This window comes from Cervus elaphus, chromosome 24, assembly GCF_910594005.1.
Source record: "Cervus elaphus chromosome 24, mCerEla1.1, whole genome shotgun sequence".
Taxonomy (NCBI): domain Eukaryota; kingdom Metazoa; phylum Chordata; class Mammalia; order Artiodactyla; family Cervidae; genus Cervus; species Cervus elaphus.
The window spans coordinates 59,298,959-59,314,079 of NC_057838.1; the positions used below are offsets into that span (position 1 = coordinate 59,298,959).

Sequence of the window (15,121 nt, forward strand, 5' to 3'; positions counted from 1 at the left end):
AAAACAGTCAGTGAAACTTCTCTAAATATAGCATACCATTAAGTTTTTGGTTAGCAGAATGTTTGTTAGATTAAGCCTTCAGGAATGAAAGCCATCAGAATTCTAATTTAATGGAATTTCTTCATTTTTTCTCCCAAGAATTGAAAAGGTATGGGTCCGAGATGGAGCTGCATATTTTTATGGCCCCATCTTCATTCACCCAGAAGAGACGGAACATGAGCCGACAAAAATGTTCTACAAGAAAGAAGTGTTTTTGAGTAATCTGGAAGAAACCTGCCCCATGACATGTATTTTAGGTATGTATTTATACTTTTCATTTAATCACACTCATTCCACAGTTAATTGAATACTACTTCTGTCCTGGGCACTGTTCTAGGTGCTAGGTATATAGCAATAAAAAAATCAAAATCTCAGCCTTCTCAGAGACCTAACTGTGTGGAGCAGAGGCTGGGGAGTCAGTAAATTAAAATTAAATAAATAGAACATCAGGTAGTAATTAGGGCAATGAATGAGAATAAAGCAGAGTACGACGATAGAGAGTAACATTGCCGGAGGTTCTGGTTTAGGTCACGTGGTTAGCAAAAGCCTCTCTGTTAGGTGACATGACAGTAGACCCCTGAAGGAAGTGAGGGAGAAAACCATTCAACTAGCTGCTGAGATTTTACTCCTTTTAGGCGCTGCAAACATCAGCTGCAAAGACCTTGAGGCAGAGTATCTGGGTGTGTTTGAATCACAGTAAGAAAGCTGAGTGTGTTTGAGTCACAGTAAGAAAGCTCCTTACTTCTAGTAAGGAGGCAAAGGGAGCCTAAAGGGGAGACTGAGGTCTTCTTTGGTGAGAGTGACTGCAGCCATGCAGGGGGCCTGGTAGGGAATGAGCCCTCTCAGGTGACTGGGCTCTCAGTCATGGTAGGTCTTATGCAGGGATTGAGCTTTACCAGATAAGAGGTCTTATGAGAAGTCTGGACAAAGAGGCATGTGAGCCAACATGTGTTTTACAGGAATCACTGCGGCTGCAGTATGGGGAAGTGTTGTAAGAATAAGGTAGGAAGCAAGGAGAGCAATTAAAAGACATAATGTCTCTGTTGGATTAACCCTAGCAGTGTTACTGTTCCAATTCCAGAAACATGAAGGTCTCTTGCTTTGGCTTCTGTTGAGTCTTCCTCCTGAGTGTGCAAAGTGCCATTCTGCTTCTGAGATATAGTTACATGACTCATATACTGTCACCGTTTTCAGGTCTTGGGTTTCTTCTGGCCCCAGATTAACTTGATAACTTTTTACACTAGCTGCTGTCTACATCTTTTTGAGTGGTTTTCCCAAAGGTTACTAGTCACATCTTTATATTGATTACCTATGGTTGTAAAGTTGAAGAAGCCACCATGCTTATCATCAAAAGGAAATTTGCAAATTAAAAAAATATTTTATTTATATATTTGGCTGCTTTGGGTCTTAGTTTTGGTGTGCAGGATCTGCTGTCTTTGTTGTGGCATACGGGATATTTAGTTGCAGCATGTGTTCACTGACCAAGGATTGAATCTGGGTCCCCTGCAGTGGAAGCACAGAGTCCTAACCGCTGGACCACTAGGGAAGTCCCTAAAAAGTATTTTACCCTTAGACTTTGTTTGGTTGCTTTAATGTTTATCTATATTGTTCTTTGGTGCTTTTAATTTTTTTCAGAATTGAATATGGTAATCATGTCTGAATGGCCAATAATTCATCATATTTTCTCTTCCACTCTGGGGAGAGACAACAAAAGCTAGTGAAGTTATTAAATCCTTCTTGAGTTTCTGCATCAGAGAAGGTCTTCCTTTTAACTTGTGCTCTGGAGCTTGACTTCTAGTGAGGAGACAAAGGGAACCTAAAGGGGAGACTGAGGTCTTCTTTGGTTAGGACAACTATATCATTGATTGTTTTTTGGTTATTTTACTAGTGATGACCCTGGGGATTACATCTTAAACTAAATGAAAATCTGATTTTGTACACTATACAAAAACCTCTGTTCCTCTATAGCTCCATCCCTCTCCTTTGTGTTGTTGTCAGAAATTAACTCTTTATACTTCGTGTGCCCCGTTATCATAGATTTATAATTATTGCTTTATGCATTTGTCTTTAAACTCATATAGGTTGAAAAAGAGAGAATTTGCAAACCAAAAAGATATTGCCTTTTATATTTACCTATGTAGTTACCTTTACTGATGTTTTTTATTCCTTTATATGGCTACAAGTTATTATCTAATGCCTTTTCATTTCCGCCTACAGGACTCCCTTTACCATTTCTTGTCGGACAGGTCTGCTCGCAACAATCTTTTCTTACCTTTTGTCTATCTGGAAATGTCTTAAGTCTTCCATTTTTGAAGGATATTTTTGATGGATATAGAATTCTCCACTGGCAGTTTTTTCTTTCATGTCTTTCATCACATTTGGGAAATTTTGGGCCACTGTGTCTTCAGATATTTTTTCCTGCCCTTTTCTTTTTCTTCGCCATCCAGGACTCCTGTTATGCCTATGTGGGTCATGCTTAATGGTGTGCCTTGGATCTCTGAGATGCTCTTCATGTTTCTGTATTCTTTTTTTCTTTCTTTCTCAGACTTTTCATTTTAATTTTCCTGTCTTCAAGTTCATTGATTCTTCTGTGTGTTTGTTGAACCCTTCTGATAAATTTTTCATTTCAGTTATTGTACTTTTCAGCTTCAGAATTTCTATTTCATGCTTACAACTTCTGTCTCTTTATTGATTCTCTATTTGGTGAGACATCATTCTGGTTTCTTTTAGTTCCTTGTCCATCATTTCCTTTAGCTCTTCAGGTGTATTTAAGACAGGTGTATTTTTTTTTTTTTAATTTAAATTATTTGTGTAGTAAGTTCAGTGTCTAAACTTCCTCAGGGACAGTTTCTGTTCCCTGTGAATGGGCCCTACTTACTTGTCTCATGCATGCCTCATAGTTTTTGTTGAAAGCTGGGTATTTTAAATATTATCAATATAACATAACTCTGGAAATCAGATTCTACCCGTCTCCTTAAGTTTTGTTGTCACTGCTTATTGTGAGTTGTTATTGCTTGTTTAGTGACTTTTCAAAGCTACTTTAAAGACTGTATTCTTGTTGTGTGCTGTCACTTAAGTCTCTGTTCTGCCAGCTTAGTGGTCAGCTAGTGATTTAACAGAGAATTTCTTAAGTGCTTGGATCCAAAAAAAAAACAAAACCCACCCCAAATTCCCAGCCTTTGCAACTGCCTAGTGCATCTTTGCTGGAGCACACATTCAGCACTCAGCCCAAAAAGTTCACAACTCTGCCTTTGTATTTACTGCCTGCTTGTGCAGGCTTTGACAGTCAGCTGAAGGTGAGAACCTGGGGCCTTCTCAGGTCTTTGCTGAACATGCACCTTGCCCATAGCATGTGCATGGCTTTCTAGATTTCCAGGAATATGTGGAAGCTTCTCAAAACTCTTATTCCTCAAAACATCTCACTTCCCAGTTCTTTCTCCCAAGCTTTTCAGCATGTCTACTGTTTGCCCCAACTGATATCCTTTGCCAGCCCCAGCTCGTGGCAGCTATGTTTTCAACAAAAGCACCATAGCTACTTCTCTGCTACTTGGAAGTTAGGTAGCAGTTTGGAAAAAGTAAAATTGTATCTAGCTCTCACATCAGCTTCAAAATAAATTCCCAGATAAAATATAGGCTTAAATGAACAAAGAAGTAGTAAAGATACCAAAGGAAAGTGATGGGGAACGAATTTTTATAATCCTTAATGTAAAACCCAGAAACCAAATAAGAAAGATTGATAAATTCAACTATATAAAAGTTTAAAATGTTTGGCAGAAGCAGAGACAGGTGACAACTTTGGGAAAGTACTTGCAGTGTAAATCATAGAAAAAGATCAAATTTCATTCGTATATGAAGTGAAACTGAAGTTGCTCAGTCGTGTCCGACTCTTTGTGACCCCATGGACTGTAGCCTACCAGGTTCCACCGTCCATGGGATTTTCCAGGCAAAAATACTGGAGTGGGTTGCCATTTCCTTCTCCAGGAGATTTTCCCGACCCAGGAATTGAACCTGGGTCTCCCGCATTGCTCAGTTCAGTTCAGTCACTCAGTCGTGTTCAACTCTTTGTGACCCCATGAACTGCAATATGCCAGGCCTCCCTGTCCATCACCAACTCCCGGAGTTTACTAAAACTCATATCTATCGAGTCGGTGATGCCATCCAGCCATCTCATCCTCTGTCGTCCCTTTCTCCTCCTGCCCCCAATCCCTCCCAGCATCAGGGTCTTTTCCAGTGAGTCAACTCTTCGCATGAGGTGGCCACAGTATTGGAGTTTCAGCTTCAGCGTCAGTCCTTCCAATCAACACCCAGGACTGATCTCCTTTAGGATGGACTGGTTGGATCTCCTTGCAGTCCAAGGGACTCTCAGGAGTCTTCTCCAACATCACAGTTCAGAAGCATCAATTTTTTGGCGCTCAGCTTTCTTCACCGTCCAACTCTCACATCCATACATGACCACTGGAAAAACCATAGCCTTGACAGACGAACCTTTGTTGGCAAAGTAGTGTCTCTGCTTTTTAATATGCTATCTAGGTTGGTCATAACTTTCCTTCCAAGAAGTAAGGGTCTTTTAATTTCATGGCTGCAGTCACCATCCGCAATGATTTTGGAGCCCAAAAAAATAAAGTCTGACACTGTTTCCACTGTTTTCCCATCTATTTCCCATGAAGTGATGGGACCAGATGCCATGATTTTAGTTTTCTGAATGTTGAGCTTTAAGCCAACTTTTTCACTCTCCTCTTTCACTTTCATCAAGAGGCTTTTTAGTTCCTCTTCACTTTCTGCCATAAGGGTGGTGTCATCTGCATATCTGAGGTTATTGATATTTCTCCCGGCAATCTTGATTGTAGGCAGACGCTTTACCGTCTGAACCACTAGGGAAGTCATATATGAAGAACTCCTATTAAATAATTAGGAAAAAAGATCAACATCCAGTAGGAAAACAGGCAAAGATTAATAGAGAACAGAGAGAAGTTTATCAGTGGTTCTTAAAATATGCACAACCAAAGCCAGTAGAGAAATGTAAGTTAAAATTACCCAGATGCTACTTTCTTAAAAAAAAATTAACAAATTGTCAAAGATTCATAGGTTTACTAGTTGACAAGAATATAGGGAAGTGGCATTTGCCCACTTTGTGGTGGGTTTATGAATTACCATCACCTCTGTAAAAGGTAAATTTGATAATACCTATAAAAATCAAAGTATATGTACCCTTTGATCCAGCTTTTGTACTTCTAGACGTTTATTCCTCAGATGTACTCATTCATGTGCAAATTGATGTATGTCTTAAAGTATGTCAACTTAGTCTTGCTTCAGTGAGAGAGCAAAAATTTGGAAAAGAAACTGAACATCCACCAGTAGGGAACTAGTTGAATAAATATATTAATACCAGCAGTGATCCTTAAAATATATTATTTTGCACCAAAATTTAGGTGTAAAACAATATGAGTGATATGCTAACCATTTTAAGTCCCACAACTAACCATTTGTAAATCCCACAACTAAGACCCGATGCAGCCAAATAAATTGTTGTTGTTTAGTTGCTCAGTCATGTCTGACTCTTTGTGACCCTGTGGGCTGCAGCACACCCACTGACAGTATTGTACAACCATCAGTACTATCCATTTCTAGAACTTTTCATCATCCCAAATAGAAACTCTGTACCCATTAAGCAGTAACTACTAATTTCCATCTCTTCCAGCCCTTGATAAGCACTATTTTACTGTCTTTATGAATTTTGCCTCTTCTGGGTACCTTATGTAAGTGGAATCATGCAAAATTTTTCCTGAGTCTGACTTATTTTACTTAGCATAAATAAAAAATTCTCAAAATTCATCCATGGTGTAGCATGTATCTAAATTTTATTCCTTTTTGAGGCTGAATAGTATTTCACTGTATGTATGTGTAACATTTTGTTTATTCATTCATCTGTTGATGGACATTTGGGTAATTTCTATATTTTGGCCAATTGTGAGTGATGCTATTGTGAACATTGGTATATGTGTATCCGAGTCACTGCTTTCGATTCTTTTGTATATTTACCTAGAAGTAGAATTTCTGGATCCACTTTCAGTTCAGTTCAGTTCAGTTCCTGAGTCGTGTCTGACTCTTTGTGACCCCATGTACTGCAGCATGCCAGGCCTCCCTGTCCATCAGCAACTCCTGGAGTCCACGCAGACCCATGTCCATTGAGTCGGTGGTGCCATCCAACCATCTCATCCTCTGTTGTCCCTTTCTCCTCCCACCTTCAGTCTTTCCCAGCATCAGGGTCTTTTCAAGTGAGTCAGCTCTTCGCATCAGGTGGCCAGAGTATTGGAGTTTCAGCTTTAGCATCAGTCCTTCCAATCAACACCCAGGACTGATCTCCTTTAGGATGGACTGGTTGGATCTCCTTGCAGTCCAAGGGACTCTCAGGAGTCTTCTCCAACGCTACAGTTCAAAAGCATCAATTCTTCGGCGCTCAGCTTTCTTTACAGTCCAGCTTCCACATCCAGCTGCACCACTTCACATTAGCAGCGTGACATATGGTGGTTCCAGCTTCTCCACATCCTTACCAGCACTTGGTATTTTCCGGAAGTTTCATTTGGCTTTTTTCCCTTCATAATAGCCATTGTAATGAATGTGAAGTGGTATTTCAATTTTTATTTGTATTTTCTAAATGATTAATGATGTGAGCATCTATTCATGAGCTTATTGGGTATTTGTATATCTTCTTTGGAGAAATGTCTGTTCAGATCATTTGCCTGTTTTTTGAGTTATTTATTTTGTTATTGCTGATTTGTCGGAGTTCTTATATATTCTGGATATTAGACTCTCACTAGAGATATAATTTGCAAATATTTTCCACTGTTCTATGTGCTCTTTTTTCACTTTGTGTCCTTTGAAGCCCAGAAGTTTTTCATTTTGATGAAGTCTGATTTATCTTTATTTTCTTTAGTTGCTTGTGATTTTGATGTCACATTTATGAAACCATTGCCTAATAGAGGGTCACAAAGGTTTATACTTATGTTTTTCTTCTAAGAGTTTTATAGTTGTGTCTCTTACATTAAGGTCTCTGATCCATTTTGAATTAATTTGTGTATATGGTATATAGTAGGCTTCTAGCTCCCTTCGTTTGCATGTGGTAATCCAATTGTTCCAGCACTGCCTGTTAAAGAGTCTGTTCTTTCTCCAATTGAATTGTCTTGACACCCTTGTCAAAAATCAGTTACCTGTAAAAACTCAGTTAAATGGATTTATTTCTAGACTTTTAATTCTAGTCTGTTGATCTACATATCTATCCTTACATCTGCTTATACCCTTTCAATATTCTAATTTTAATCATGTGAATATATTAATTTAAAAGTTTAAAATAATTGTTATCTATGACCACAGTAACTCCTTTCTCTCCAAAATTTTTCTCTTTCAGGAAAATGTGCTGTGTTGTCATTCAAGGACTTCCTCTCCTGTAGGCCAACTGAAATTCCAGAAAATGACATTCTGCTTTGTGAGAGCCGATACAACGAGAGTGACAAGCAGATGAAGAAATTTAAGGGACTGAAGAGGTTTTCACTCTCTGCTAAAGTGGTAGATGATGAAATTTATTACTTCAGGTAAAGTTGAAAAAACTAAGGAAGAAAGAGCAGTTCAGCTCCTTTGATATCAGTAAAACTCATATCAAAATTGCATAGTCCAGGGTGGGTTTTTATTGTTTTTTATTAGGTCTTAAACTAGAGCAATAGACATTTCAAATAGAAGATATTAATTTAATTAAATATTAAAGGAAAATCCTCATAATCTGCTGAGATGTGGTGACTGCTGGAACAGTCCTCTTCGTTTAGACTTCAGTAATTGTGATATGGAGGCAAAAATCTTTGGTTCTGGTACATAATCTGTCTATTAAGAGATTGTGTAGTTCTGTAAACTGCAAAAGTTCTTCTTAGTATTTATAGGCAACTAAATCTCAGCTTTGGATCCAGTGCTTTTGTTGGGTATTCAGCAGAATCCCTTAAAAACACACATCTGAGAACTTCCCTGGTGGTCCAGTGCTTAAGAATCTACCTTCCAGTGCATCAGGCTTCCCTGGTGGCTCAGATGGTAAACTGTCTGCCCGCAATGTGGCAGACCCGGGTTCAATTCCTGGGTCAGGAAGATCCCCTGGAGAAGGAAATGGCAACCCACTCCAGTATTCTTGCCTGAAAAATTCCATGGATGGAGGCGCCTGGTGGGCTACACAGTTCATGGGGTCGCACAGAGTTGGACACGACTGAGCGACTTCACTTTCACTTTCACTTTTTCAGTGCTGGTCTGAAAAATCGAACTGGATGCAGGTTCGATTGCTGGTCAGGAAACTAAGATTCCCACATGCCACAGGGTGACTAAGCTCGCACACTGCACTAAAGATCCCGCATGCCTCAGCTAAGACCTGATGCAACCAAATAAATAATTTTTTTTAAAAAAAGCAAGCATCTGTAAGTAGATGTGACTTTATAAATGTATATTTTAATTATTTCCCTTGCAGACTTAAGAGTGGACATGGCAGATTACAGAAAGTTGGTTCTAGGTATTAAGGCAGAGCATTGCTTTCCAATCCATCCTGGATTGATGTCAGGTGATTTCATTTTATTTATTTATTTTTATGTCCCTTCTTCTAGAAAACCAATTGTTCCTCAGAAGGAGCCCTCACCTTTATTGGAAAAGAAGATCCAGTTGCTAGAAGCTAAATTTGCTGAGTTAGAAGGTGGAGATGATGATATTGAAGAGATGGGAGAAGAGGATAGTGAGGTCATTGAGCCTCCTTCTCTACCTCAACTTCAGACTCCTCTGGCCAGTGAGCTGGATCTCATGCCCTACACACCCCCACAGGTGAAGGTGGCGGTTCCTGTTACTTGTCTTATTCCTAGCTCTGGTTTGCAGTAAAAAGGAAGGAGACATCCAGCCCCTCCGTTATGGGAGCTTCAATCTAGAATTCTTCAAGAAGGAACAGATTTTATTTTTTCCTTTCTTGATGCCACTAATAATTTAAAATGTAATATCTTTATAAAAAAGTTTCATAGATAGCTGGCTTTAGTGGCAGGTTTAGTTAGGAAGCTCTCCTTGTCTTGCATTGAAAAAAAACGAGAATTGCATCATCCTCTTACTCTAGCTTTTATTGCTCGTACCTTTTTAATCTCTTTCTTTAGGACCCCATCTTTTGGTTAAGGTGATCCCTATAGGTATTTTCTTACCATTTAGAATTTTCTCAAGCCTTGATTGTGAGGTCACCATTATAGATTGCAGTCATGGAATTCAGTGGAACTTCCATTTTTCTTGTATGGCCAGAGGCCAGGAATAGCTGTGTTTTGAATAAGAAAATGGTCAACTATAAACAGAAGATGTCTGTAGAACAGTAGCTGTTGAATTGGACGTTTTTGGCTTACAAAAACCTTTAGTAATTGACGAGATGCAGTGTTCTGATGCATTATAAGAGCTTTCTGTCTTACAGTCTACGCCCAAATCTGCCAAAGGCAGTGCAAAGAAGGAAGGCTCCAAACGGAAGATCAACATGAGTGGCTACATCCTGTTCAGCAGTGAGATGAGAGCTGTGATTAAGGCCCAGCACCCAGACTACTCTTTTGGGGAGCTCAGCCGACTGGTGGGGACAGAATGGAGAAACCTTGAGACAGCCAAGAAAGCAGAATATGAAGGTAAATAGAGCATAGGCACAACTGTCTAAGCTTTGTAAGTGAGGGGGTGTTTTCAGCAGTGCACGAGCTTAGACAGGTTGAATCTCTGGTTCTTACCACTTGCACATGAACTTTGTGTTGGGGACTGTCTCAAATGGCTCCCGTCCAGCGGTTTAAGTGTCAGCCTTGTCCCAGCTGAGCAAGTGCTGCCTCTGACTTGGCCTCTGATCTCAGTGTGGTGGTGTTTTTTTTTCCCAAAAATTTTGCAAATATTTAGCTGTTAAAAAAATTGCATGATTTTTTTTCTTTCATTAAATCCTATAAGCACACGTGTGTTGAGCTGGGGAATGATCGTACAAGGATGTTAGATACAGTTTTAGTTAAAATTCATCTGAAACGGGGCTTTTAAAATCAGTGATCTTCTATTATGGCTCTTGACAAGCCATATAAACTCCAGGCTGAGGCTTGGCTGAAGTGGCTGGTTTTCTATGCCTTTCCTGGCCTGTGCTGCATTCATAACTACTTTTAAGGTACTTGGGTTCTCTTTGATAAAGCTCAACTACCTTCATTTTCCTTTTACTCTATAATCAAATTATTTGGGGCTGTGAGCTATCATTCAAGGATTTGGCTGTTCATAACCATTAGGGACAGATACTTGATAGAGATCTTTGTTTTTTTGTTTTTTAATATTAGGCATGACTTTAATCAGGAAATGAGTAGTAAACATTAGGTTAGGCAGGACTGTTGCCCTCAGAGCTGTATTTTTTTCATTTGGAATTCTATACAGTGCTTCATGTTGACAGTTTAAAGCCCTCTCTCAATTGACCACAATGATCACCATTACCCTTCTTGATGGGGTCCAAACCCATTATTTTCCAGCAAGCATAAATAAATTATCAAGGCTGCCTCCTTTATTAAACTTTATGGAGTTTCCAGAGAAACTCCTTTTTAAAAATAAAAGTTTACTCCTTTCACTTTTTATATAGTTGATTTTTAAAATTATCTGACAGGCTTCCCCAAGGATCTGTAGAACACTAATCCTACAAGATGTTCAGCCAGAAAACATTTGTGGCAAAAGCAGTTTGAGAAGCGCTCCAAATACTTTCTCTCTTGGAAACTTAGTGTGCATATTGCCATAGTAAAGTCTTTAAACCTGCAGTTAAGACCTATTTTTTTTCCACCTGGCATTTTCTGAAACTTGATCAGGTATTCGTGTATTATCTGCTAATATCCTGAGGAACTAATATTTCATGGAACATTCTTTGAGAAATCATACTCAGTTCTATAAGAACCTACAACCTTGGAGAGCATTGTTATTTCTAAGCATTAGTGGACGTTAAGACCCAGATATATCACTCAGTTGGAGGAGTGTTTGAAATGAAGCTCACATGGCTATAAAGCCTGGTCCAGGACAAAATGAAGCCATTATTGCATGGCTGGTTACTTAAGAGTGTAAACAAGAAATTGTGTGAACAAGAGTGTGAACAGAGAAATGTGTCTGGAGATAAGGTGAAAGTAAAAATGCTGGAGCCAAACTGAAGAGAAGAAAGAGTGACAACTTCTGGGAAATTTTCCCAGATTCTAAGGGGAGTCTGAAATTCGGTGAGAACCTAGCGAGAGGAGTTATGTGACTCAAAGACACCAAGTCTGAGCTTGTGGTGTTCTGACCCACTCAGTTCAAAACCCAAAGTTTGGTTTGGCTGACTTCATTTAATAATTCTCTTTTCTAAGACAGCCTAACTGGGCTCCTCTCAGAAAAAACCAACAGGTCCAATATTCCATCCTTAGACCTGAACTTTTCTTTTTTCAACTTCATTTTTTTGCTCTCCCATTTTACTGTGTCATTTGTGTAATGAAAATATGAGAACTTAATGTGGGGGTCTAGGTCATCAGTGTTTCTTTTTTTTTCTTTTTTTTTAATGCTAGTTCAAAGCAATGGGTTGTTAAAATGGCCTTTGTCCCTCACGCTCACTGTACAGAGGATCTGTAAACGGGGACAGTGTAGTGAGTGATGACAGGTCTCTGCAGGTAACTGTCGCAGCCAAGGAAGCTTTGACTTGCTTGACTTTCACGTTCTTACACAAAGGAGGACTGGAACTGTTGCTTCTCGATGCTCTTTAAAGCCATGTGACCGTGAGCTGTCTGCCCCCTCCTCATATCAGCCAGCGGTAGCCTTTTGAAGTCCATGTTGGAGGGTTAACGTGTGGCAGTTGGAGTTTGATGCCAGGAAATCAGGGCTACTGCTGGTTCTGCCTGTATTCTTGGACAAGTCCATCTGTCTGCCAGTCTCAATTTGTCCATGTGAAGAGTGGAAAGGATTTCCTATTTATGAACAGTGAAGCAAAGTCAACCTTTATTGTGGGAGCTTTGGTAATGCACATCTCTAGAGTTCGACAGTCAGTGTCCAGCCTTGCCAGCTCCCGAAAAGACTGGGACTTGTGATTGTTGGGGCTGCTGGCCATGGAAATGCAGAAAGAGTAGCTCCGAGGAGTGAGGGATATAGCAAGGATGTTCCACAGCCCAGAACTGGCACACAAGCTAATGCTCCTCTCACATTTTGGATGAAATAAGTATGAATTCTGAAACTTCTGCTGATTTAGGATGACTTATGGTCAGTGTTGAACTCAGCTTCAGGAAACCTGGTTCTGTCCGTACATTGTCCATTGCTTCATATGTGTATACATATAATTTCCTGCTTCTGATGACTATAGCCTGGAGTATCATGCATTTTTTTCCTTTGGGGTTTATTAAACATGACCTCTTCACTTCATTAGAATGTACAGATTAGTGTTTATTTTCCTAAAACCTTGTGGAGGAGGCAGTAAGCTACTTTTCCCTTACAGAGTTAATTTTCTTCAGCTGCTAAACCCCATGACACTAATGACAAGAGTCCTCAAATCTTAGTAAAATTGGGTGCAACATATCAGGAAAATATAGTAAGTAACAATTGTGCCAAACATTATAATGGGCCATGGAATTGCTTCATGTTGAAATTTTTTAAAAATTTGTAATGCTATTAATACTAGAATAATGGTAGCGCTTCTCGTCTTCAGGGTGCCTTGTGAGATTAACCACGTTGGTTATGCTGGTGACGTTTTTAAATAAAATCTGTGCTTTCTGAATGTGTGTTGCAGTCTTAACATTCTTGAAATCTTTGCAGACCAGTTCTCAAGATGGGATAGGAAAGCTGGACGCTAGGTTACCGAGTGAAATCGGCCCGACTCCTCCTGTGTTGAGACTAGTCATCTACTGTTCCTTCCATTGAGACAGAACTGTTGCCTGTGTTTTTTTTTTTTTGTTTTTTTTTTTTAACTAGTCCTGTTGAATGCAATGGATGGTATTTTGAATTCCTGGGTTAAAAACAGAATTGAAAATCTGAAATGCCTTTGCAGAGCGGGCAGCTAAAGTTGCTGAGCAGCAGGAGAGAGAGCGAGCAGCACAGCAACAGCAGCCGAGTGCTTCTCCCCGAGCAGGCACCCCTGTGGGGGCTCTCATGGGGGTGGTGCCACCACCAACACCAATGGGGATGCTCAATCAGCAGTTGACACCTGTTGCAGGTAAAAACAGGAGCTAAGACCATTTTTTTTTCCACTTTAAGAAATTCCTTCATTTTTTTTTTTTTTCTCCAACGAGGAGTAGGCCACAGTCTCTAGGCTCTTCTCACGGCAGATTCAGAGTCTGAATCATCCACGTTGTCCTTATATCGCCTTTCCCTTATGGGCAATGCCTCCCCTCTGCCCCAGAAATGGGCCCTGGGCCCAACCCTGGGAATTGGTAGAGAGCAGCTCTCCCCTGGCTGTGGGCATGGTCTGGCGATATTCTGCACCCCAGACTGCTCTGGATAGAGTTCTACAGCAGACAATATAAACAGACCCCGGATTCTGTTCTGGAGGGACTCCCAAGAGGAAACACAGAACTAGACTTTAGGAGATGATGATTTTCCCGTCTCATCCCAGTATTCAGTTTGCCTTGTTCTGCTGCAGCCATCCTTTAGAAGACTGACCATTTAAAAGGATTTTTGACAATGAATTATAAATCCTTTCTTGGTCACCAATGTGCATGACTGCTAAGTAGAATACAAAGTCCTTATTCAATTCATTGTGCCCACTCTGTAATGCTTTTCTATTTAATTACATTAAACTGCATTTTCTGTTAGTATCCCAGTCACATATTTTTCCAAAAAGAAAAGAAAATGATGAATGTGGTTTGCTTGTGTGTGTTGTCTCTGGTCCTGGTAGCCATGGCAAAATTGGCCATTCTTGAATTGAATATTCTTGTCTGACATGTCTCCAATGAGAAGCCTGCAGACCACTTCTCAGGTCCCTCTTGTTTGATCTCTCTAAGCCTGGTGAGGTTCATCCAAGCTGTGTTTCTTCTTAAGCGAGCAGTCTGACCTCTTTGCAGGGAGTCCAAGATAGTGTTGTTCAAGACAAGCTCATTGGGATGCTGTTTTTGTTTTCGCTTTTTTTTTTTTTTTTTTTTGCTTTTTAAGGCAGAGTAGCATAGGATAACTTTTCCATTGTTGCTCCTACCTTTTGTGATGGCAAGTTCTCAGATGCACTATCGCTGAACTCAGCAGTTGCACTCGCCAAAGCACATCTGAATCATGGCTTTCAGTACTCTCAGTGTAACTGATGTTGATCTAACAAATCTCATAATCGCCTGCTCTATTCCATGGCCCATTTTGGTTAATGGGGTTCCAGAGGTTTTTAGAAATCAGACCTTGAACATGGGGACTTTGAAAGTTAGAATTCCCTCATTGACATTCTCTTTTGTTCTATTTGATGTGTGATATTCTAGCACTGTGCCCTTGACTAAAAAGCCCAGGGACACATTAACAAAATGAATTCAAACAGCTAAAAACATTAAAAAAACAGCAGCTGCAGCATTTTAGCTCCCTGTTGGGGAATGACTTCATAGAACTCTGATGGGTGAGGAGGGCAGGCCCCCTTCCAGAAAGCCCCTGCTCCATTATTAAGTATATGGTGCCCAGACCTCTGGGCCATGGGAGTGCAGGGCAAGCATTCTCTACAGGAACCAGTCTTTGGTCCACAGCAGGAATTTTGTAGCTAAGAGGGTGATTTTTTTCATGGGTTTACAGGTTGCATAGTGCCTGATTCTTAGCCTTGTTGCTGTCTGAGACCAGCTTTGCTTACAAGCATTGAAGCTCATTTGAACACATGTGACTGGGATAATAAATGCCAAAGTACAGTTTAATGAAGACAAGTGTCATGTCTTTCGGTTCTTAATAATTTCTTCAACCACAGCCTGTGTAGGCTGCGTTCAGATGGGCTTTTGTAATTGAAAGCAAAGCCTCCTAACATTCTTAAATTCCCACCTACTTATCCTTAAAAACTATCTGGTGGTAATGGTTAAAAGACAGTTTGATAGTGTTGGATCTTCTCATAATTAAGATTATGGTGTCTGTTCTTTACTCTCTG

At 40.0% G+C, this 15,121-nt stretch overlaps 1 protein-coding gene across 39 annotated transcripts in view; it reads left to right on the forward strand.

Annotated features, from left to right (window-relative positions):
• Nucleotides 1-15,121, forward strand: part of PBRM1 (polybromo 1) — a 106,645-nt gene that overhangs the window by 81,817 nt on the left and 9,707 nt on the right. For 19 of the 39 annotated variants that reach the window (XM_043886104.1, XM_043886110.1, XM_043886101.1 and 16 more), the window contains 5 exons: nucleotides 139-296; nucleotides 7,445-7,628; nucleotides 8,670-8,880; nucleotides 9,500-9,701; nucleotides 13,073-13,237. In XM_043886104.1, coding sequence (XP_043742039.1) covers nucleotides 139-296; nucleotides 7,445-7,628; nucleotides 8,670-8,880; nucleotides 9,500-9,701; nucleotides 13,073-13,237 — 920 coding nt within the window. Of the gene's footprint in view, nucleotides 1-138; nucleotides 297-7,444; nucleotides 7,629-8,669; nucleotides 8,881-9,499; nucleotides 9,702-13,072; nucleotides 13,270-15,121 lie in introns of those variants that run through there. The other 20 variants (XM_043886115.1, XM_043886117.1, XM_043886123.1 and 17 more) reach the window with 2 other exon arrangements.